Genomic DNA, 25,363 nt, shown 5'->3' with positions numbered 1-25,363 from the left:
CCATCTCCCAACTTTTCAGAAGATGCGAAGTGGCTGATAGTTGGTGCATAGAATATGGCAATGCAAGAAGTTCTTTTGAGCAGCCTTTCAGATATAGTTTTTTAACTGTTCAGCATTTTCCTTCAAATAGTGCTGAAAGAGTGATTTCCACATCATTAGAAAACCTAAAGGCCCTCTGAGGGAAGCTAGTTGCCAGAGGCAATCTTCTCACAGTTCTGCAATGGGTAGATCAGAAGTTGTCTTTCTCAGCAGCAGCTCTACGCTGTGATACATGAAAAGACTTCTCACAGCAGCTCAAATAATGCTTGGGTTTGTCTTGCTTTTGGTAATTAAAGAGTTTTACTGTTGTTAGGAATATCAGACAAACTCTCCAGGGTAGGACAGGTACTGAGATCAAGAGAGTCAAGATGATATGATGAAATGATAGATTTGTTTTTATAAACAAAGTTCTAGGAAATTGGACAAAAAGTCCTCTGTGCTATGGGACAAACAGCTGATGGTATATCCAGAGCAATTTGGGTGGTGGAAGAGGGGGACTGGATTATGTTTTTCACCTGAGTGCTCAATTTTTTTTAATTTTTTTTTTTTATGCTGGTGCAACACTGCTAAGGACGTGGTGTAACCCTGTTTCCAGGTGCAGTATTGCATGTTGAAATTAAGCTTACTAGCCCTGCATGTTATGTGGCAACTGTAATTGTGATTCAGCTCCAGAACACTAGAATCAGCTCACGGGATCCCTCTGGGTCTTTCCCAGATATCTTCAGTTTGATTTGTGGTTTCTAGGACTTGGGGGAAATGAAACAGAGCAGGGTAAAAGCTCTTTCTATCTTGTACAGGAAAAAATTAACAACAAGAGAGAAAAAAACACCAGATATAGGTATATGACACAACCTGAATTTCACTAACCAACTTCTTCATCAGGACTAATTAGTCCATTTCCTAGGTAACTATGATGAATTGCTGCGAAGATGTAACTGTTCTTCTTTCCAAGTCAGCCATGGGGTATCTTTGCATTATGTCCTGCTGATAGGAAACTTGCCTTTCTGTCTCTGAGGGGGTTCCTTCTGCACTCAGATTGCTGCATGATTCTACCTTTATCTTCCCACTGTTTCAGTACTGTCTGTTCAAAAGACAGTGCCCAAAACATTTATTTTCCTGATAAAACTAATTAAGCCTGCAATAAGCTTAAAACTGAACTGTTTGCAGTTTTTTGGGGATTATTTCCTTTGACTGCTGCTTCTTGTGGTCTCTTTGTCATCCATCCTTCATCTGTTTAATGTTTGTCTGGATGACATCTGTTGCATCCGGTTCTTATGTTAGAGCATCTTTGAATGTCTAACATGTTATTGAATTCAAGTTATATAATATCTGTGGAGTTACCTTAATCAATTCTCATTTCATTGCAAAGTGAAATGAAATTTTATTATTATTTTTTTTAATTAAATTTTATAGCAAGGAAGTTCTTTTTTTCAAAAGTCTTCCATTTCATTATCTGCAATGTACTCACTTTAAGAACTGGGATGATCTCACGTGATGCTAACTGCCTGAGAGCACCATGGAAGCTGAGGTAGGGGTGAAAAGTCATCTTTCTTAATATGTCTTTAAGCAAATGCTCACCTACTCCCATAGGCAATAAAAATCTACAAAAACACTCTTGCCTTCTCAGTGATTTGTTTGGATGTTCTGGGCCAAAGAAGCCATGTGCAGCCAGACAGACCCTTGCTGGTGCAGCCGATTTTGCACATGAGGAGGCATCCTGACAGCCCTCTGTTATGCAAGAGCTATGGAGTCTCCTTAAGACCTGCAAAGGGAAGTTTCCTGTTGGATGTTGACACCACTCCAACTGCAGCTGGGAAGAGTATCCTTCTGCTGGGATATCTGTGTGTCACTTGCCAGCAGAGAGGAGGAGGAGCTGGAGATTGCTCAAGGGCTGGTGGCTGGGGCGAGGCTGGAACTGAGTCAGGCATCCACACACCTGCGTGTCTGCTTCAGGCAGTTTAAAGCACCAGAAGGTTTGGGTGCTCCCCAGTACCCATCTCCCGTCACATTTCACACCTGGTTTAACTCGGAGAAGAACACGATGGGGGTGTTTTACAGCACAGTCCAGGTAAGGAAAGGGAAATGAAGGCTTTGGGATGCACTGTCCAGGCAACTTTAGCAGCTGGGGGGGCCTCCTGTAGGAGCATTGTTAAACTCTGAGATTCCTTCTTCGGCACCTGGGTGAGAGTAATGAGCATCTTCTATCTGGGTTTCATGCTCACTTTGATTTTTTGCTTTGAGGAATGTAAGGGCTTTCATACTGCTGTAATTGTACTATATTTTGTAAATGCCCGATTTATATATGGCTGCTGTCTTTATCTCCCATCCAGTGGGATCTGGCAAAACAACCCAGTGATGAAAACTAAAGAGATGTAACTAATGTGAATGAGCCCAGAGCAAAAGTCAGAAAGATGCTAAATGTAGGCTCTCCTAGAAATTGTGGGAATCTGTAGACATTAGTGAATGAATGGTGACACAGAAGGCTTTCCTTGCTGTATGTGGACCTACATACTTGTGGCAGCAATACTCCCTACTCAACGAGTAGGGTGCATGAGCTCTCCCATATGATTATTACATTGCTATGGTCTTTTTTTTTTTTTTTCTTTTTCCAATTCTCTTGTTGTTGGTGTTTATTTTCTTTGGCTGGTTCACAGTTTTAAACTGCAGAGGTTTTTTTCTCCTTTCATTCCTTTAAAAAAGAGAATTATCTAGGGAGCAAACTACCTCACATTCAGCCCCCTCCCCCCCCACGATTTTGATTAAGTATCGTGTTTGTCCATTCCTTGCTTGACAAAATCAAACCAGTTCCCTGGCAGGTTTGTTAAGTATCTTTTGATAACCACCTAGTTATATGTGGCATCCCAGGATTTCCAAGGATGCTTTCCTGTGATGTTGCTTAAAGGAATATTGGATAAGCTGAATTATTCTGAGAGAAATAATGACAGAATTGTTTCTTTCACTGCCCCCTTCAGAGAAGTTTGGAATGGGTTTCTAGAAGACATTTTTCAGGTCCTCATTTTCTGAGCTAGTGCTGGTGTACGTCAAGTGTAACAGTGGAGGTATATGGCTGTATACCAGCTGACACGTAATGTCACAACATCACGATATCATTACTAATTCCTGCTCTGCTAGATTGGCCACTATTTGTTGTGAAATAAAGCAGATCTATTTGACATTCCTTGAATTTGCATAGACCAAGATGTGTATCAGCTGTATTAATACAACACAATGAGGCTTACTGTTTTTCTGTGGTTGGGTTGTAAGAGTCAGTCAGCCACTACAATCTGAGGAGTCCCACAAGTTTTTGCAGAATGGAAAATGGAGGGCAATGGAGATTTGGTCTGTGTCTGAGTTTACATCTAGGGTCTTTGGCCACACCTGGCTGTAAACCCAGCAGGACAGAGAGATGATGCACAAGTAAGGACCTCAGTCTAGAAATGTTTTATGTGGTTGGTACTGAAATGTTGTATTTAACACTGTATCTGACTGTGCTTCTTTTCTTTCTCTCTGTGTGATAATCCTACATATTTTGTACTCTGCTCTTCTATAGACAGAACCCTCTCCGTGCAACTTACTCACTGTAAAAATCATACGGATGAAAAATGCCAGGAAAGCAGACTTGTGTGAGTATCTTTATATACCTATATATACATGTGCTTGTACAGCTACTTGAAATATAACCGTGTGTGAAAAACATCATAGAGCATTTCTGAAAGGAAAGAGGCAGAGATGATTGACTGTGGTAGATGAAGTTGAAGTAGAATAGTTCATCTTATTTGTTCTTAGATTTTTGTCAGCGTAATACTGAGGTCCAGCCATCAGCTTTATGTAGTTCAGATCTGTTTGCAGAGTGCATAAAATGTGGATTCAATTCTGAAACAAAGAATGGATATTTATTTGCAGGAAATAGTGTCTGAAGAAATTTAGATGACGGCAGTTCTTTCTATGGTTGCTTTTTACAGTAATGTCCATCCTGTCCATAACAAAGAATATTTTATGTGTGCTCAAGACTGGATATTTGATGTATCTCATGGACTCATCTTTTATGGAAAGGTGTGGTTAGGCATTGGAATAGACTGCCCAGGAAAGTGGTGGAGTCACCATCCCTGGATGTATTTAGAGACTGTGTATGTGCAGTGCTTAGGGACATGGTTTAGGGGTGTGTTAGGTTGTTAGGGTGTGTTGTATTAGGTGATGGTTGGTCTTTATTTAATAGATCTTGTCCAGCCTAAATGATTCTGTCATTGTGTGACTGTTGCATTTGATTCAGCCATAGGAGATGTATGTGTCAAAGCATAGTAGAGTGCTTGCACTATTAGCTGTTTCTGTTATTAGTAATTTTTGCAAACTGTTCAGAAATTGACAAATGTGTGAACATTTATTAATGCTCTGTAAACATCTGAACAGCAAAGTGCTAGAGAAGAAGGGGTGACAATCACTTCCAGTCAGAGGAGCAGGCTGTTTATCTTGCATTTATTCAGTTATATGGATAGGAAGGTTTCAGTCTGGAATGTTACTGTAGGAACCTGACTGAGTTAAATTTGTTAAGTTAAAATGATGTAGGCCTGTAGCTCTACAAGAGATTTGTTTGGCCTTTCTATAATACTGCTATTGCTCTTTAGAGACCAAACATATATGAAAAGCAGTTCATCACTAATTTTTTTTCTGAAGAGAAGCAAGTTGAATTCTTGTTGTTGAATGTATGGGGAAGAAGAGTCCATTGAACTTATTTCTAATGTGTGGAAAGGTGATCTAAAGTTCATTTAAAGGCTGGAGGGATATCTCTTGCTACAGCTAAAATCAAACTGGGGGTGCAAACTCTAAGGCTCTGAAAGGAAAGAAAGAGGTGTGGATAAACAAGGCCCTTGGATATATCCCTGATAATCATGTCCTATTAAGTCATCTGCATGATAATGAGCTTACTGAATTTACTCTCTGCTTTTTCCTTCTCTCCACCAACACATTTTGCTTCTGGTTTCAAACTATTTTGACTCTGAAGGGAGTTGCCTGTTTTGCTGCTCTCCTTCTAAACAGTAGAAGTTTTTAGTGCCCGGGTCAGGTACTGAGTTGGTTGAACAGTTGCTTGATGGTATGACGCTGTTTGTCCGACACCTTTGGATGGCTGCAATGTTTATAGGGCATGCCCTGGGGTTTGGAGCAGCACAGGATCTCCAGGCTGAGGATATTTTGTATTACACTGTGAAACTTGTACTGGATGTTATCTGCAAAACAGGGCAGTAAGCATTTCACCATCAATGTTGCCAAGCTGTTATCTGCTTGAAATGGTCATGTCAGTCAAACCATGGAGAGAGAAAATGGCACAAACAAAATAAATACCGTGCTTGTAAAGGTGAATGCTTTCTTTATTGGGTAGTTCCATCTTTTGCAAAGAGAACCTCTGAAAGAACTATCCAAGATACAGAACAGAAGTTAGGAACAATGTTTGGACAGAAAATAAACACCTTTCCTGTCAGGCATGGCAGTTGGTCTTTTGGTATCCATACTGGCATTCTAGGAGATGTGCAAGTAAGAATCGCAGCAAGTCTGTGAGCAAGTTATTTTGTGAGTCTAAGTGAACTGCAGTCTCTGCTTAGTGGATAGCAAGGAGAACTATGTGTCTGCTTATTAGTTCCCTTGACTACTATTTCTCTTGTTATCACTGTTGGAGTACAGGGCTCAATTCCAGAAACCATATCCTCTCCTCTATACTTGGCTTTGTACCCAGGACCTTGAATTTTGTGGATTACAGTGTTGTACCAGTCATGACACTGCCTTACATTCACTTGATTTCTGAGTCTGGTTTTGATTGTTAGGTGTTTATTTCCAGTTTATCTGAAAATTTTGCTTTCAAGCCACTTCAGCCTGTAGTTTGCTATAGAGTCTGTCATGTAGAAGTCATATATTTCAGTTACACGCTTTTCATCATGTCAAACAACACTACGACTCTTTTTTTTTTTTTTTTTTTTTAAATAATGACTTTAACATCTGTATAGTCACTGGCTATAAAGCTAAATGCAAGTTTCCTGTTTGTAATGGTTTGTTTAGGGTTTTGGTTTTTTTTTGTGTGTGTGTATACACATACACATCTGGGAAATATTTTTTTCTTTCATGTTAATGATTACCTAGAGATTAGTTTGGCACACTTAGGAAACCCCAAAGCACACGGGCTTCCATCCCCAGCTACACTGACTTCTTTACAGTTCCATTTTCTTAATGATTTTTTTTTTCCCTCATTAATCCTTTACAAACATTATTTATTTGTTTGTTTGTTTGTTTATTTATTATAGCTGTCCTTTCTGAATAGAACAGGATGGCAAGTGTCAGCTATTTCCCAACCATCTTAAACAGTTTCAGTATCTAAAATCTTTCTGCTGCTTTCCCTCCGGTCTTGCTTATCCTTTTTTTAAGAAGTTAATCCCATTTTGTTATATTCTCCTCTGAAGATCCTCCCTTGCACTATTTCTGTACAGTCTTTGCATCACTTTCTTTAATACTCATCTGGTGCTTAGACATTCTTGCAGTGGGGTACTGTGGCTTTATTTCACTATCTTTCTATCTGCTTCATCTTCTGGATAGCAAATGGAAATGAGAAAGCTAATCCATCACAACAGTCTCAAAACTTCTATATCGTCAACTACAGAACAGGTATTAAAAGACTTACTGGAAGCTCAAAGACTATTTAAATTACTTTCAATTTTTTTAACTTATCATCTTTTTAATACATCCTTATACTATTCCATCTCTTTTTACCACTAATTCATCAATATGCAAATAATACATCAACACTGATTTCAATTTGAGTATTGATTTATCACTGATGTCATCTGTGACATTAGTGCCGTGTTTGTGATCTGCTCATTCCCTCTTCCCCTGAGAACACCCACATCCCTGTCACATTCATTGGAGTTATTAATATTCCTGGACCAGCAAGCACTTGCCAGTTCCCACATTTGGGTGTGTACCTTGTCTGTATCCTGATTCCTCAATAGGGTGAGACTTGGATGTGCACCAATCCAACCCAACCTTATAAACAGGACACTCTCTGTGGACAATTTCACATTTCATGCTCAATCTGTTAAAGTACATGGATGCCAAAAGTTTGTGTAGGTTCAAATCAAATTGTGGAAAGGTCATTGAGACCCTGAAATAAAATGTAGCTGGTAAAATGTATTACTGTCTGGGGATCCATGGTCCAATCTGATACTTATTACAGGAACCTGCAGACTTCCTCTGGTGTTTGGTTCTTGCACTAAATTATTATTTCATTGTTATTGGTAGAATAGCTATAAGAATGGGTGTAAATGACAATAGTGATACAGTGTACCATGCTAGGTGAAGGCCAAGGTGTGAATGTGTGAGAAAGCTTTTTATTGAAGTTTAGTTATAGGCAGTGGAGATTAACATTAAATGTTGCCTGGAGAAAGGAAACGCTTTTCCAGGCTTGTCTGAATTATGATAGTTATATTGTGAAAGGCCTTGGAAACAAAAGCATTTATTCCCACAGAAACAGCCTATATCCTTTTTATTAAAAACAAACATCAACACAAAACCAAACAAAGCAAAAAAACCTCAGTCATCTAAATTATCTAATAATTTGCATTTTAGAAAACAGCAATGCTACTCTACCCATCCACAGCCATACCTCTATTCAGTTCACCAGTGTTGGATGAAGAGCAAAAATGCATTTCTTTGCAGGTGGTGATAGTCTGTATTTCATGAGGTGGTCCAAGTAAAGGAAATCCATGTTCATGGTAATGATTTGGGCAAGGAGATCAATATTTGAGATGACATGCTTGCTTTCAGCACAATAAGAAAAACTATACCTTGAGAGCCATAAGAAACCTTTTCCCCTAGAGTTGACCTCCATGTGAGTGCCTACAAGCAGTCCAAGTGGAGGATGATGCCCAGATTTCTGTCCATGAAGGCTGGAAGTTGTGCCTTTTAACATCAAAACTAGAAGAAACTTCATGTTTGAGCCAGAACAGCTGGTGTCCTGCTGTTGTCTGAGGTGCAGCATGGTACCAGGACCATGGTGTTTTTTAGCATGGGTCATGCAGTTGTAATGCCTTCTAATGGCAAAGTGCAATTAAAATCCAGTCCTGCAGCTATCCTGGAAGATAATTAAAAACTTAGCGTAATAATTGCGTAAAGACTGTGCTTTCATAAGCACCTGCTGCCACGCCTGCTTCTGGCAGGATATTGCCCCATGGTGATACCATGGCTGCTGCATCAAGTCCATTTCAACAGCTGCTAATGCGTCATGGTCAAGGTGAGGGACACTAGATGCTGTTGGGAAGTTCTGCTGTGTACATCATATGAGCATCATCAGTGCTGTTCATCTCCTGTAGTCAGGTGGAATGCTTGAGTAGGTGGCATTAAAAATAGAGAAAATATAATGCTAATGATGAGATTGACATCTGTGGGCAATCCTATGCCATGCTATCTTTGGCACTTATGTGGTTTGTTGCTCCTAACTAATAAACTGTGTTCTGTAGGGTAGTCATCCTTGACTTTGGAACATGGATCTGAAGGATTGTAAATCTCATGATTCACATTTGCTTTTTACCACTTAATGATCGTGACAAAAAGCATTCCAGGTGGAAATGATGATCTTAGTACTGTAGACAGATGCTAACCACTGTTTCATACCAAAACTTTGGTCCCAAACATCCCTCAATTACAAAGTAGTTCGCGTGGGAAGCCAAACTCTACAGCTGAGCTTTTCACCTGGGAAAGGGAATTTAAAACCCTAAAGCTGCCCTCCTTAGTATCTGGGCATATACAAATTCATAGCCCAATTTTATGGCCCTGATTGAAAAATAACAAGGCAAGAACAATGCGATCTTGTGCAAAGTAGGAACGTCATCTCACTTTGTGCTGGGAATCACAGACAAGATTTCACCTGCCCATTGTGTTGCAAATGCCGTTACTACTCTCTCTACTACCACCTTTGGTCGTATAGTACTGATTTAATGACACCTTATCTGGCCTTCCAGCTTGCATTCTGCTTTGTGAACTCAAAAAAAATCAATCAGTGCAACACTTTATGGGGTACTAAAACTGGCTTACTGATCTGTTACATTCATACTTTTCTTCCACAGTAACCCAGTCGGATTGCTATGTGAGCCTCAGACTGCCAACAGCCTCGGTGCAGAATTTCCGAACAAAAACAATTCCCAACACCAAGAACCCGACATGGAACGAGACCTTTCACTTCACAATTCAGAGCCAGGTTAAGGTAAGAAATGTGGCTATGTTAGCACTTACTGTCTAGCAATCTCCTGATTATTAGGCTGAAGACAGAAGCCCAGATGCCTTTATAAATAGAACCATAGCAGCACATACTGTGTGTTTTCTTGAGTGTTCTGATGAAGCACTCACACTTCCTTGTAGTTATTAACCTTCCATATATGAATTAGAATATTTCTGAATGTCAATAAAACCTGTAGAAATGAACTGTAAAACAGTAAAATACTGTTTCCTTTACATTCATTTTTGAAGTTCTTACCCAAATTCTTCCAGCTAAACAGAACTATCTGTACTATCTTATTCCTATAAAAGCTTACACAATCTGTTTTTTTCATGTTTCCAGAACATTCTGGAGCTGAAAGTTTGTGATGAGGACAATGTAACTCAAGATGATCATCTCCTCACTGTTTTCTTTGATGTCTCCAAAATCCAGCTTGGAGAAAACATCCAGTTGAGTTTCCAGCTGAATCCACAGGTATGGATAAATTTCAAGGACAAAACTAAGAGGACGTGGTAGGTGAAAATGTGTTTATCTCAGTTTTTCTCTCACCTGTTTGGCATGTATCTCTTTCTTACTGTCCATTTAGCCAATTGAGTATACTCATCTGTTTCAGGGGCTGCTGACTGCTTTTGTCCCTGTAATTACAGTGACTTTGGGATGCTACTTTTGCAGACAGAGTTAGCAGCGTTATCAGACTTGTTTGGTTGCTCTACTTGATGTCAAAATTTTGAGAGATTTAGGCATTCCTTTGCTATTGGAGACCAAGATTCTGACAAACCTGAGACAATCTCATACTGAGGTTTTAATGATGATGTCTAGGCCTGGAAATACATTACTTGTATGAGTACTGATTTGATTTGATAGCTGTTTTGGGAAGGCTCTCTGTGCTGTCTTTCTTCACACTGGCTCTAGAAGGCCCTGAGGGACGTAGAGTTGCACCAAAACCTGCAAAGGAGAAATGCAAAAGACAAAGGTGAAGACTGAGCATGCAATGGGACTCTACCCAACAAAAGTTTGTTTTTCCAGAGCACCCTGGTCTTTATGCTCTCAAGCATGCCACTATGTTAGAGTGTGCCGCCAGGCCCATTTATACAGGTTGTGGATGAGGCCAGGAGAGGGACAGGATGGTTTAAAATCACAAAAGAAATTCAGTATTTCTTATGCTGAGAGTAAGTGGGGAACAATGAGAGCTTCTGGCAGGGGAAGAGGAATTGCAGGTGGCCTGTGAATAAGTGAGGATGAATCTATGCTTGCGGAATGGCAGAGGAACTGTCAAAAGGTCCTGAAAGATGTGTTCATGTTTTATCTACAAGGCATAAACTAGAGGCCTGCTGATATAAATCCTACAAAATTCAACATATGCAACATTAAATATAATGGATACAACACAAAAAAAAATGAAATCTGTGGCACATGCAGTAACTAAACTGGATGTTGGCTCGCAGGAGTCCCCTGAAGTGCACAGATTCCTACAGAGTATCTTTCAGGACAGGAGAATCAGTATGTAGTGACTGTCTTTTCTTTCTTTCTCAGGGAAAAGAGGAGCTGGAGGTTGAATTCACAATGGAGAGTAGGTAAGTAAAGTTTAAATAGATGATCATCAGAGAATGTAGCTCAGAGAGAAAATGTTTCTGGTACAAAACATCCATTTACACTTGCAGTCCCTTAACGCTGTCATAGTATGAATAAAACAGATGGGAAGTTCGGGTGTTCAGTAAATGTTTGTGTGTGATGTCATTAAAGAAAGAGGTGCATGGCACTAAGTGATGTGTGTACAACCACACCAGGCATACTGAGACACTAAAGCACTGTCACAGGCACTGATAGGAGCACAGAGATGTCCCTGGTTGCTGATGCTCCCTAGCCTGCTGGGATGTTCTGTACAGCAGGGTGTTTTAAGTTTTAAACCTGTTCTGCTCCTTACTGTCAGTTCCCAGATGTTTGCTTTGTTGTGAGAATGTAGGAAAATGATACTTGAAATTTTAACAGTGGGAATAAATCTACAAGTACTTTTTACTGTGTTTTTATGCTGACTGTACAGTTAATGGAGAAAATGGGCAAGTATATCAGTCCTAGTGCTGCTATTGATTTTTAAAGTAAATGGTAATTTTTTTTTCCTTTTTGTTTTATGGCATGTTAGATGAATTCACCAGCTTTTCAGCTGTGGTCCCCAGGTTTATCCCTCAACAACACAGGGCAATAATGTAATTCTGCCATTTTTGTGTATTTACTTAATTGCATCAGAAAATGATCCTGTCTGATGTAGTGAGAAGCTTCTTTACTCAGCAGTTTTTCACAAATAGAGCAGCCCCGGCTTAACATTCAGACTCAGGCCTGTAAGAGGCAGACTGGACTGATGCCAAGCTAGAGGTTCATGTGCTGTTTGCCCATGCTGGCTGTCCAAAGTTTTTAAAGATAGAGAAATAATGATGAAGGAAAAAAAGCATTTGGAGAGTGCTAGTTGTGAACTGACTGTTTTCCATTTTGTCTTTCAGTCCGGATCCTCCTGAAAACATCGTTACTAATGGCGTTTTAGTGGTAATTTTTATTACCTAACCTATTCCTTGCTGTAGGGCCACGTTTACTGCTGTGCTGGCACTAGTGGTGTTGGGCAGCTGCTTCATATGATGGCTTGAAGGCATTAGCTGTGGGGCAGATCCAAACAGAGCACAGTCAGATGGACATCCATCTATCCCATTCTGGCTGGGTACAACTGGGCTGAGCGTCCTCCCTGGGGCACCCATCCCACTTCATCCTTATGCCAAATACCACCTTCCTGGGTTTGGTGGCGGGGTGAACAGATCAAACATATGCCCAGGGGTCTGGCTAAAGCAGAGCTTAGCTAGTAGTGAATATCTTTTTCCCTTTTCCTCCCTGTCTCTTCCAGTCCCGTGAAGTTGCTTGTCTGGATGTGCAGGTGAATGGCGGAAGGCTGAGGAAGGATAGCACAGGTGAGTCTTCACTGATATACGTAGTAAATCTGGAGAGTGTCTTATGGCAAAAGCACTCAGCATTTCACCCCTGAACTCCCCTGTTTGAAACGATTGAAGATGCAAGGTGAAATTTCAGGAGCATCAGTGGCCACTGGAGTGGGCTGCAATTGGCCAAAACTACTGAGTGCAGTGTGAACAGTTTGTGATCTGGTTTTCCTGCAAAAAGACTTTCCCCTGTTATAACCCCTTGTCAGAAGGTTATGACTTTCCAAAATGTTTGTGTACAGCATTGAAGTTTTCTAAGCTCTGAAACAGAGCAAAATCTCCCTGTCTTCAGAGGCAAAGATAAGCATTAGGACTCCTTCCTCAAATGTCACATTTACGAATTTATTTACGTACAACAATATATGCCAGTAGGTGAAAGATGAGAGGCACAGTATATTACCAAGGGTACCTGCTGTGTATTATAATCAGCACATCACTGCTGTGCTGAGCCTGTGCTTGTAGGCCTGTGTATGTCCTATGCAATTTTTAAACACCATGCTCTGACACCCCTTAGTACTTTCACACTGAAAAGCACATTTTTTTGAGACAACTTAAATCAAGGACTCCTTTTTAGTTCTCAGCATAATTTATTGCAGGGTATCACAAACAACCTTGAATCCCACTGACTGCTGGTGGGGTTCAGATTCTCAACATGAAGGTTTCTTTGTAGTTACGAAGTACAGACAGTAGTAGGGTGTTTTTGAGTATTATTAACTTTAACATAGCAAAGACCATTCATGAGGATGTGATGTTTGTTCTGCTGTTTCTTCAGAGAGGAAATTTGCACTGACAGTGGATGGCTCATATGAGTGGATGCAGACCCACACACTGAGCTCATGCCTGTGTGCGGCCACACCAGCGAGGTTCCACTACATCAAACACCATCAGTCGGCACTGACTGTGTCACTGCCACGGCGCAGGCGGCTCAGTAGGGTACGTGGTCACCCATAATGGGCAGATGACTCTACATGCTGTGTTTGTTTGGGGACCTCTAAGGTCTGTGTTGTGCAGACCCATGTAGGCAGAGGATGAGAAGTGAGTGTGTGTATGTGAGGCTGGGGAGACTACTCTTTACCTCTTTTACCCCTTTTATATAACTATTATTATTACATTTTCACCCCTATTATTTTTTTTTCTTCTAGTCTATATCAAGTCAAAACGAAAGGGATATGAATGAGTCTGTGACTTTAGCTCTGAACATGCTTCCTATACAAGAGAAAATAACAATAGCAGAGGTGAGAACAATTCCTTCTTATAAAATCCAGTCCAAGGTATGCTCAGTTTGGTGAGTTTCATTCTTCAGTGATTCAGCTACATGACACATGTTACATTTGTGAAGTGAGTATAACAGTCACTCAGTGTGTAGCTATGCAGTGTTTATTTGTTGGTTTTGTTTGTCCTGCATGTGGTTCCAGGCACACTTTTCAGCTCTGTTCTATCCTTAAGCTGATTTCCTCAGGGCATATCTAATACATTCACCAGTGCTCTATGTGAGCTGACAGAAATAGACATTTAAGGCTGATAATTTGCAGGGGAAGTCTAAAGCAGAAGGTAAAACAGAGAACATTGACATGCCTGTGTTTCAGATGCTTATTTTTCAATTCAAAAGTTTCCCTTGAAAACAAAGGGAAACTAAATGTTCATCCATGCAAAGCAAAGTGGCCCTATTGCTATCCAGCCCAGATTGTCCTGGAACCCATTACGGACCTCAAAACCCAGACAATTGCTGGCCAGATCTTGCAGCAAATGCAGTAAAACAGCCTGTAGATGGTGTGGGTGAGGAAGATGCAGGATTAATGACTGGAATGTGCTTACAGTGTTTGTATTGTGATTTTCAGGACAGGACAATTGACTTGTATGCAAAAGCAAATGAATGGTAAGTAAGTTTTCAGCAAGGCTTGATGCAGTAACTGGGAGTCACTTGCACCTACACAACTGAAACCAGCAGGGGGCTGTGCAGGCTCAGTTGCAAGCAGAGATTTTGTTCTACTTCTCTTTGCAGGCTTTAGCGTGCAAGATTCTCCTTTTTCAGTAACGGATAACTAAATCAGGGGACCCTTTTCCTTTGAGTTTCAGAACTGTGCACTGTTATTCCCATGGACTGAGAGAGCAGCTCCACACAGAAATCATATTTCTGTATAATACAAACAAAAGAAAACCAAGGCACGGAAGCTGTTTCCCTAATTAGCTGCAGTTCTGGCTGATGGTGGTTATATTGTTACAGGCACATATGGTAGGCAATACTGAAAACTGAAAAATCAATTATATGAGCAAACAAAACCAGAGGCTTGCTATAGGAACTTCATTATAGTACCAGGACAGTACGAAGTGTTCTGTCTTTCATTCCCATTTACACTTTTAGTAAAAGCTGAGGCAACTGGCAGAGGTCTGGCTGTGGTCTTGCACTTTCTCCTTTATTACATTACTGTTCATGAAGAAATTCGTAAACACAACTGGGATGACTACTGCAAGCAATAGTATGTAATATTTGTGTCCTGGTCTCAGGACCCAGGGTCTGTGCTTCAGGCCAAGAAACCTAGATGCCCGACTGGGTTTTGACCTGTGCGTGGATGAACAGAATTTCCTGCAAAATCGGAGGAAGGTGGTTGCTGCTGCACTGAAAGATGTTCTTCATCTAGAAGAGGACCTACAAGACCATGAGGTAACTAGGAAACACACCGCTTGGGGATTTCTCTCTTTCCTTTCCCTTTGTCTCTGATCTACATGTTTTATTTTACTTTTTGTGAAGTATTGTAAGAAGCTGCCCAGGCAGGTTGGGGAATCACCTTTCCTGGAGGTGTTCAAGAAATGGGAGATTGTGGGATTGAGGGACCTGGTTAGTGGGCATGGTGGGGCTGGGTTGATGACTGGATTAAGTGATCTTATTGGTCTTATCCAACCTAAATGATTCTATGTGTCTGGGTGTTGCTTTAGCATGACTGTCTTCTTTTGATGTGAATATCCCTTGATGCCACTTTTCTGCCTGTATTTTGTTTTGTGTTGAGCAGGTACCTATAGTGGCTGTGACAACAGCAGGGTGTGGGATAAGAGCACTGACAGGAATGTATGGCAGCATGTTGGGTCTTCAAAAGTTGCGTGTTCTGGATTGTATTTCATACATCAGTGGCTCATCTGGCACAACATGGTGAGGAGTCATTTTGATTCTACTATTTGGATCTTATTATGTGAGGCAATACCCTGCTTTACCTTGGCTTTAGATCTTGGAAAAGGTAAAAGGGGTGTACTGAGTTATTCCTTGTTCTTTGGTCTATGAAAAATGGAGTCACTCATGAAATGTCTGTTGTGCATTGTACATTTTGACGTCACTGAAGTAACTTAACCCAAATTAAAAGTTGAAACTTTAATGGCAGTGCAAAAATCCTTAATCCTATGCTAAATTTTCCTTTATGATTAATTACTGTTGGACAAAACAGCACAGACAGCTGGTGGAGCTTCTTGAATTGAATTCAGAGCAAGTGATTATCTATAGATTTGCATTTCTGTTCAAAGTAACCTCGAAACAGAAGGTTAGAGATAGTACAGTAAGAAATGCCCAAAGTATATCCTCTCAGTTCTAAAAGCTTCATCTATGCACCTCCCCATCCTGTTTCCTGCTTGCAGGACCATGACAAAACTGTACGAAGATGCTGAGTGGTCACATAAGGATCTTGGAGAAATAATTATTGAAGCTCGGAAGCAAGCAGCCAAGTGCAAGATGGGTGCTTTTTGCTTGAGAAGTCTGAGGAATTATTACAAAGAGCTGAGTCAAAGGACCCAAGCAGGACATAAAACATCTTTTATTGATCTGTGGGGACTTATGATTGAATCAATGTTAAATGATGGGGTAATGTCTGCACAGCTATCTTCTCATAAAGTTGGTTACCTAATCTTTATGACCATTACAAGAAATTAAAATCCTAGGAAAGTACCTGGCCAGTAACACTATATTTGGTATGAAGGCAGAACACCAGTTACTGCAGTAATAACTTGGAGATGCAGTGCATGTCTGCAGTGAAGCCTAAAATGTGACTGAATATAATGTAGAAATGCTCAGACTGGTTCTAAAGTAACTGGCATGCTAATTAACCTTTGTAGCTGTCCAAGAATTTTTTGAAACTCTGAAGTGTGTTTTTTTTTACAGCTTCACACTTTTATGTTTGCTGTAATGTTTGCTATATTTACACAAGCTGTAATCATATACTGTACATACTGCAGATATACTCCTTATGTAGTTACTGCACTTTGTGTATTAGCACTGAGAAAGAAAATGGCTAGAATTTCATTTGGCTGAAGTACATTCAATACATCCATTTCATGTAAAAGATAAGCTGTTAGTATTGAACAGCTCAAGGATTTTTCCTCTGTGAGTGGCACCTTCCAATATGTTTCATGACTGTTTTTGGCCACAAGTGTCAATAACACCATGCCTTGAATTCTTATGTTAAACAGATGAAATAATAGCAGAATTAGCCAGATCTGTTGTTTGATTGTCATTCCTCCCCCCTTATATTTAACAATATAAATCTAAAACAGCATTTGAAGTATTTTATTCCTGGTGTCATACACTGGATGTATGACATGGCTGGTTCTCATAACTACAGTTATTCTCTCTCTCAAGATGTTTTTCTTATTGGCTATAAGGAAATAATTCTAGGTGGAAATTAAGATAAATAATATTCCATATGCAGACACTATAAGCTGATGTCTTTATGAAATGGATTATCAGCTAACAATTTTTTAATTATTTTTTTTAATATCTAGAAATGCTACCACAGGCTTTCTGATCAACGTCGGGCAGTGAACCAGGGCCAGAACCCGCTGCCCATCTACCTTGCCCTGAATGTCAAGGACAAAGTTACTACCAAAGATTTCAGAGGTAATGATGTTTCAGTTCTAGGAAAAGAGATTCATTTTTACTTGGGGCTACAGTGTAGGTATAGATACTGTGAATAATGACAAATAGTTTTAAATTCTTCCTCCAAGCCAGAAGTCCTGTTCAGAGATTGTGAACAATAGCTGGGAAGCCATAAGATATAAAGCAGCAGATTAAGAATTTGTACATTCTCTTGGCATGTAAATGTGCATATTTAGATATTACCTTCAGGTGAGCAACACAGCCTAGATCCATGACACTGCCCCAGAAATACCATCAGTTCTTCAGGAAAGTGATTCCCAGAATCTTTAAGTTCACTTAATGAGCATTTTTCATAGTTGACTAAAGGTAATAAATGCAATAGAAAACAAACCACATCCTAGTCCAACTTTCATAAGAAAACATCCCACTTTCTGAAGAGTAGCTTAAAATTTCCTTCATCTCCTACGTTATTCTTTCCAAACCTCATGAAAAGTGTGATCACTGTTCCAGTTGCCTGCTGGATTTAAGAGGCATTGGTAAGCAGGGTTTGCTTTGGGCTTATGCTAAAACAGCCTGCCTCCAAGAGCACTGAAGTTCACTCAGTGTCTGCTCGCGTTGCTGCTTTTAACAACATTATGTCCTGTGGGCTGGTGGAAATAACATTTGTTGGTATGTGTGTTGGCAGAGTGGGTAGAGTTCACGCCCTATGAGGTGGGATTCCTGAAGTACGGTGCCTTCATTCGTGCAGAGGATTTTGGCAGCGAGTTCTTCATGGGTCGCTTGATGAAGAAGCTCCCTGAGTCCCGAATCTGCTTCATGCAAGGTGACTTAAACAGCCTGGGGGAGTGGCAAGACTTTAATACAAATGCTAATGGTTTGGGAAACTAGCAAGCTGTGGTTTTGCATGTAGTAGCAGGGGTCACACTGCACTAGGTCACATCAGAGAGGGCTCAATACCTTGGTCACATTGATTCAGTATGTTTCCTGAGACTCTCATATGTTTTTATCATGGAGACTAAGAAAATGAAACTAAAAATGACAAATTAGTCATGTATGTTTGCAAATGGCTTTAAGATATCACTTTCCCTTAGCTTGAAAAGCATTTTAAACGTTGCAAATCTGTGTGACTTGGCAGAAGCTGAAGGAAACAGTGACAGGAAATAAACAGAACAAGAAAGAGGGGAATCAATAAAGGATCTGACTGAAAATAATCCCTTATGGAAAGAGAAAAGAGCAATGCAAAATTTGTCTTTGTGTATATACATGTTGTTCTAAGCAAAACACGGTGGGAGGAAAAGAACGTTGAAATTTCTTCTGAAATAAATTTGCATTGAGTCAAGTTTAGCACTGTAATAGGTATCTGGGCCTACATAAAAGCTGGATAGAAATGCAATAATAAACAAGCAAACAAAAAAACTGTGGAAGGAGCAGAAAGCAGTTTTTTAATCAGTTTGTTAATGTTTAACTCAGTAATGTCTATTACACCTCTCCCACTTCCTAGGAATGTGGAGTAGCATCTTCTCCAAAAACCTCCTGGATGCCTGGCATGCAGCAGACAATTCAGAGGACTTCTGGCACAGATGGACCCAAGACAAAGTGACTGAAATAGGTAAATCCTTAGTACCTTTTAACTTATGGCCTTCCTCTTCCAGGCCCCTCTGATATAGTAATTATGCTCACATTTCTCCATTTTGTTTCTCTGGTGCTCTTGGTCTCAAAGTAGTGGAGACATTGGGAATATAAAATGATTTGGTGTTACTGAATAGCCAGTGCTTTGCTTAATCTGAGACTGACACTGGTGAAATTTATATTGGAAGATAAGGCACCATCAGACAGACCTTGATAGAAATATAGGGATGAATATGTAAGGTGTTCCCTGATGTGCTGAGTTAAAAGACTTGCAAAGAATTATTTCTGCCAAGGCTTCATGACACCTCTATTTTTAGCCAGAAGGAAGCTGGAGAGTTATTTTCTTTTTTCAATTTTATTTCCCCTAAATTGTGCATCCTCCCCTTGAAATCTGGCTGAACCTTAAGATTTAGTAGAGGTCCAAAGAAGTCAACAGAGTAGGGATGTATCACACCAGCTGAGAAAGGCAGCTCTGTAGTAAAAGACCATTCCTTAAAAACATGCATGAGCACCTTCATGTTAAGATTCATGCAACGTCAGTGATTCCATGGTGAACAGATTTGGGTGATATTTCTGTCACTGATTCTTCCTCCTCTTTGTTTCTGATCTGATATGTGACTATAATTCAACTGCATGTAATTTATGTAATGCATCTCCAGAGGAACAACCAGACTTGCCTGAGAAGCCCTATGAGATGGCTACATGCATGTTCACTCCTACAAGTGGCCTCTCCACAACTCTGCGGGATATTCTGACGGACCGCCCTGCTGTCTCCAAGTATCACAACTTCCTGAGGGGCTTTCAGATGCACAATGAGTACATCCAGCACGAACAGTTTGCAAAATGGAAAGGTATAGACAACACTCCTGCTCATGTGTCACTTCCAATATCACAGCTGATGATTTTGGGGGGTGTTCAGTAGTGACAGTCCTTACCAGGAGTAAAATAACTAGAGATGGGTTTTGAATGTACAGAAAGCCTGACATGAGTTTTGTGCCACTCATGGGTTTGGAAAGACAGACAGAATGTAAGTGGAGAGGCTTTAGGATTGCTGCACGACATCCAAAAGCAAAGGAAAAATCCAGAATGGGAGGGAAGCATTGCCATCCTTTTGTTTTCTAACTTCGCTGATGTTTTTCTGCAACATACTAATAGCTTCAAATTTTTATTCTTTAGATACCTTGCTGGACAACTCTCCTAATGATCTGAGAGGCCATTCAGAGCACTTGGAGTTGGTGGATGCAGCTTTCTTTTTTGAAACTAGCTGTCCACCCCTTATGAGACCAGAGAGGAAAGTGGATGTCATCATACATCTAAATTACACTGGTGGATCACAGACCTTGGTGAGAAGTCAAAAATGTCATTGTTTAATAATGGTTTTTCTTTTGCTTTCTTCGGCTTTTGGATAGGTGTCCATAAAATGGTACTAGAAGTTTCCAGACCTTAGAAGAGTAGAAATTCTCAGAGGGAGGAATATATCCTTTTTTTTTTTCTTTTTTCTGAAATCACCTTTGAAAGGGGTGACTTGCAAATCTGTGTGACTAAATAGAATAGTCAGAGTTCTCTGCTTCACCAATAATGTACATAGTGGCACAATGAAGTTATTATGGTTGTGCTGCAACTTCCATTACAATTGTCTGTAAGATTTTATAGCACAAATACGGTTGGAAAAGTTTTTTCTCTGATTCAGATGCAGAATTTATTTTGCATTTTCCTTAAATAGATACTATATATATGCATTTTTTCTCTTTATGTGGTTATCTTGAAGCAAGATATCGAATGCACTTACTGTATTTGCTGAACTCTGATTATAAAATGGTTATATACTTTTCCAAAAGTGATATTCACCACATGAAAAGACAGAATTCCAAATGCACACTTGCAATTGTAAACCCACCCCTGAAGTGCACCACAAGAAACACAAAGTTCATTTGTTAAGGTTCTGTCATTGATTTCAAGTGGATGATACATACTTTAATGCTGTTCCTACTCTATAATGCCAGAGGAAAAAAAAATATCTCTGTTCTGCAGCTGGAAAAGTGCACACAGAGTTACTTGTACTGACATGTCTTTCTAGGAATCTGAATTCCTTGAGAAGTATTTGATTCAAGCAAACTGAGGTGTTACATCAGTGTATTGTTAGGTAATTTAACAAAACTTGATCATCCCAAATGAGCTTTGTGATTTAGTTCTGTATTTTGAGATTTAATTCCCATGAAATGCTTGAGATTTCACATTATTTCTAAAACCTGGAGCCTAAGTCTTACTGTCTTTGACAGTAAATTTAGGTTTGCAAATTTAGTTGTGTTCTGATTTAAAAAAAAAATAATAACGTAAGACTTTAATTAATGATGCTCTCTAACAATCTTTGAAATTACTTGCTTTCTTCCTAAGTCATACTTCAATTTTAGAAATGTGCCTTGGCCCAAATTTAAACCCTCTTTGCCATCTTTATACCAGGTATTTTATTTCAAGTCTAATTTTCAAATGACTCCTCAGGCAACAGGAGAATTAGGGACTGCGTGTGCTCACATTATCCTCAACTTTACAGTGCTATTGAGTCATCTTGTGCAACTTAACATGAATTACAGGGTGTCAGAAACAACCTGATCTTGTGTATGTTTTCCATCTTTTATACTGCTGCTATTGGGCAATGACCAGCCTCTAAAGCAGGCCTGCAGCTACTTCTCAGAGCAAGGAATTCCATTTCCCAACTTTGGGCTGAAGGATGATGAGAAGAACCTGAAAGAGTGCTATATGCTCGATGGTGCAGACACCCCTGGAGCTCCTCTTCTTCTTTACTTTCCACTAGTGAATGACACTTTCCAAAGATATGTAGCACCTGGTAAGTTAACATTATCCAGCTATTTTATTGACACAGTGAGTGTTTTGTCCCTGAGTGTTTCTTCTTTATCCCAACACGAAAATCTTTTGCTTGCTTGTTCCTACTTGTGAATGCACTGCATAATGGGATAACATTAATTACTCGTGAAATCTTGTGTATAAGTTCAGTTTGAGACTTGGTGCAGTTCAGAGAAAGAAGTGCATGATTTCTCAATGATTTCTCAAGTAGCTGAATGGGAACTTATTTCTTCTTGTGGTCTCCATAATTTTACTTTAGAGTGAAGAACAAAAAACAGTTTTCAAATTATGTATTTTGTGACAGTTCTTCAGAAAGAACTACCTTCACAGTATAGAATGTTACTGAGGAGGACCACTGTGCTTTCTTTTTGGGTTGTTTAATGCATTGCTTGTATGTGCTGGGAAATAAAAGCAGTAGTATATAAACTAAGACTTATTAAATGCAGTCACAGCCTCCTTTTGGGTAGTGTTTTAGACACTGCCAATATTTTTATTATGATTTCCAAGGCAACAGACATTCTGCCTCATCCTGTGCTGTACCTCTCTTTATTCCTTCTACAATTAGTATATATTCTACTTGGGACCCATGGGGTAAGACTTTGAATGACCCTCGTGAGATGGTGTGCTATAAGTCAATCAGTAAAAGATATTAGTTGCAAAGGAATGATGGCTAGTGACACTTGTTCATTAATTCCAAAAACACTTCCTTCAGAAGTAGTTTTTCAGAGATCAGAGCACTGCACCTGTGCTTGTAACCACATCTGCTATCTCTCAGAATTATTCTTGACACAGTCTATTATAGTCCCAGGGAATTATAGTCCTCTACAAACTACTCCTTCTCCTCCAACAGGCATGTCTCGCAGTGCTGCGGAAATGGAACAGGGCAAGGTTGACCTCTCCAGTTTCTGCTCTCCATACTCAACAAGGGAGGTGTCACTGAAAGCAGAAGATTTCAACAAACTCCAGAAACTGACTACTTACAACATCATGAACAATGAGAATGTGATTCTTCAGGCCTTGCGTATGGCCGTGGCTCGGAAGAAGCAGGCTCTGAGACAGCCTGTATCACAGGCACAGGCCACTGGTTGAACAGTATTTCCTCTCTTATTAAGTATTTATCACAACAGCACAGAATTATCTATCAAATGCAATAGCTACTTCACTCATCTTGGGGAGTGCCATTTACTTCCATATAGCCTTCTCATAAAAAAAACTCTGAAACTTGAAATACTGACTTCCGTGCCATGCAGTTCAGTTTACTATGAATAGTTGCTATTTTTTAATCAGGAATTTTGATATCAGACAGACTGGTCTGATGTTAATACCATCTTATTGTTATGCACAGAATGCAAATTCAGCTGTGTGTGTTAGGGAAGTAGTTTTAACTTTTTCTCTGCACTCTCTTATTGTTTTGGTGGTTAGTATTTTTTCATATGCAAAGTATTCTAGCATTTCATTGGGACTGCTGGTAGCAAATCCATGAAGCCCATAGAAGGTGGTGACCAAGCAGAATCAATTAAAATATTTTACTTGGTTCTAATAACTTGAATTAAATGGTGTTCTACCTCATAATTGTTTTGTTTCTCACATATGTTTTTTGTCATTAACTGCCATGAGTTATCACATCATACTTAATTTTTCGGACATGTTGAGTGATGGATATATATATATATATATATATATATGTAGATGGTGGCCTTTGGGTCTTCAGTGACGCTTCTTTTTATCAATTAAATCAAAGTTTTGAATTTGTTTTGAAAAGCTATTACCATTTTCTCCCACAATCAACCATGTTCTGTCTCAGATCATGTATGTGCACTGCAGTTATCTCCCTGAAAAGTAATTTTGCTTCAGCACTGTCTGAGACTTGTTTGGTGTAATGAGTTGAAATGTTACCAAAACAAATAACACGTGAGGGAAATAGTGAGGTTTATGGTGATGGCATAAACAGGATCATGCTGTTCAAATGGCATGAGGTAATTTTTATTTTTTTTTTTTTTTTCGGTGTTTCACGCTTGTTAAACAGCTATAAAAAGTACAATACAGCTGATAGGTGCGCTAGTAAAAAATAATATGTTACAATTACTATGGACTAACCTAGTCATTTGACAAGTACATTAAAATGCAGTGGCTAAGGGGAGGAAAAAAAAGCTGGTTTAAATGAACACAAACACATGACAGCTCTCAAACATCAGCACAACTACCACAGAACAGATGAAGAAACATCCAGATCATTTCCTGGGAATGCACTAAATGATGTGTACGTGCACCTGATGAGGGCAACCTGATGAGCAACCCGTAAACAAAACACAGCACTCCTTTTCAAGCTGTATGTGAGACCAGTTTGTAACGCAGGAAGTGATTGTGTGTTGTTCCAAAGAATCAAGAGCTTGTCCACCAAAGTGTGGCTGTTGGTCAATCATCATTGCATCTGAGTGGGTACATAGCATAATAATTATCTTACATTTCTTCCTCTTCAACTAATGAGAATTTTATAAGTAAATCCTTTGCTGTTCTGGACATTTTTTCAGGTATTATGGAAAGAAATATGAACTGTTTTGGTTAAAGAATAAATAAACTCGTGTTTGAAGAAGTGAATCTACTCATGCAACAGTGAAGAAAAAACTCCATCAGAGAAGGAAGTGCAGTTTACAGTTGAGACGTGGCTTAATGTTTGACCATTACACTGATGAAAATTAGGGTACAAGTTTCTGATACAAATTTTTCCTCAGAGGCAAATTATTGGAGAACAAGTCTTTTGTAGAATTAGAGCTCGTCTTTTTGGCTTTATACCCACAGGAGGGTTGTGAAACACTGATAGGAGCTGGCAGGTGGGCTTTTGTCAATGGCCAGGTAGGGTGAAAGTCACAGGAGTCCCTTGTGTAGCCTGGCCTAAAAGAAGCGGGCAAGAGCTATAGTCTTTTTTTTCCCATGTTTCCCAGAAAGGCACAGACAGTTTCTCTCTTAACTTCTATGGCCTAACCAGTCCGAAGATGGCAGTAACAAGAAGAAGCAGATGCTCACCATTTACCATCAGAAAATCCTGAGGCAAGTCAACACTTAACACAGAATCACAGAATGGCTTAGGTTGGAGGAGAAATTAAAGGTTATTTAGTTCCAAGCCTCCTGCTATAGGCAGGGCTGCTACCCATCAGATCAAGCCACCCAGGGCCCCATCCACACTAGCCTTGAATGTCTCCAGGGATGGGGCATCCACAGCTCTCTGGGCAGTCTATGTGCCAGTGCCTCACCACCCTCTGAATAAAGTATTTACTCCTTACATCTGACCTAAATCTCCCCTCTTTTAGTTTAAAGCCAGTTCCCCTTGTCCTAGCACTAACTAAGCCTTGTTTTATCTAGGATGGTAAAATCCTGACCAAAAAAGATCCCTGACAAGGGGCAGCAGCTGAAATGTGAAACTGAACTGGTATATTCCAGGGGCTCACAGACTTGGCAAAGCTGAGGAAGTACTCAGATCTTTTGAAATAAAAGCAGGACTAAATGACAAGCATGTCCCTGGCAGACATTAAGGATTCAGTCACAATGTTATTTTAACAGTTCAGGTTCCTTCTTTTGAGCTTTTCAGTGTCTTTTTGGATAGAATATCAGGCCAGAACAACACAAAAGTGAGGAAAGATCCGACAAACAGTAACTCTGTGCCTCCCACCTCAAAGAAAAAGAAAATATTTGGCTGAACTTTGGAGTCTTCAAAAGTTTTATACAAAATCTTTTTGAAAGTTGATTGCAGTG

General features: G+C 39.7%; 1 protein-coding gene across 1 annotated transcript; it reads left to right on the top strand.

The window, feature by feature from the left end:
• Positions 1–1,752: 1,752 nt before the first annotated feature.
• LOC107314717 (cytosolic phospholipase A2 epsilon-like) lies at positions 1,753–24,128 on the top strand. The gene is made up of 20 exons (XM_015864244.2): positions 1,753–2,107; positions 3,590–3,662; positions 9,141–9,277; positions 9,632–9,763; positions 10,823–10,863; positions 11,785–11,827; positions 12,177–12,240; positions 13,040–13,200; positions 13,410–13,502; positions 14,106–14,143; positions 14,773–14,929; positions 15,276–15,412; positions 15,889–16,111; positions 17,029–17,143; positions 17,808–17,945; positions 18,624–18,731; positions 19,411–19,602; positions 19,928–20,094; positions 21,413–21,596; positions 22,464–24,128. The coding sequence occupies exons 1-20, from the start codon at positions 1,826–1,828 to the stop codon at positions 22,700–22,702; spliced, it is 2,724 nt and encodes a 907-aa protein (XP_015719730.2). The 5' UTR covers positions 1,753–1,825; the 3' UTR covers positions 22,703–24,128.
• The last annotated feature ends 1,235 nt before the right edge of the window (positions 24,129–25,363 follow it).

This window comes from Coturnix japonica, chromosome 5 (assembly GCF_001577835.2).
Source record: "Coturnix japonica isolate 7356 chromosome 5, Coturnix japonica 2.1, whole genome shotgun sequence".
NCBI lineage: Eukaryota > Metazoa > Chordata > Aves > Galliformes > Phasianidae > Coturnix > Coturnix japonica.
This window is presented reverse-complemented; position numbering and strand designations above follow the sequence as displayed.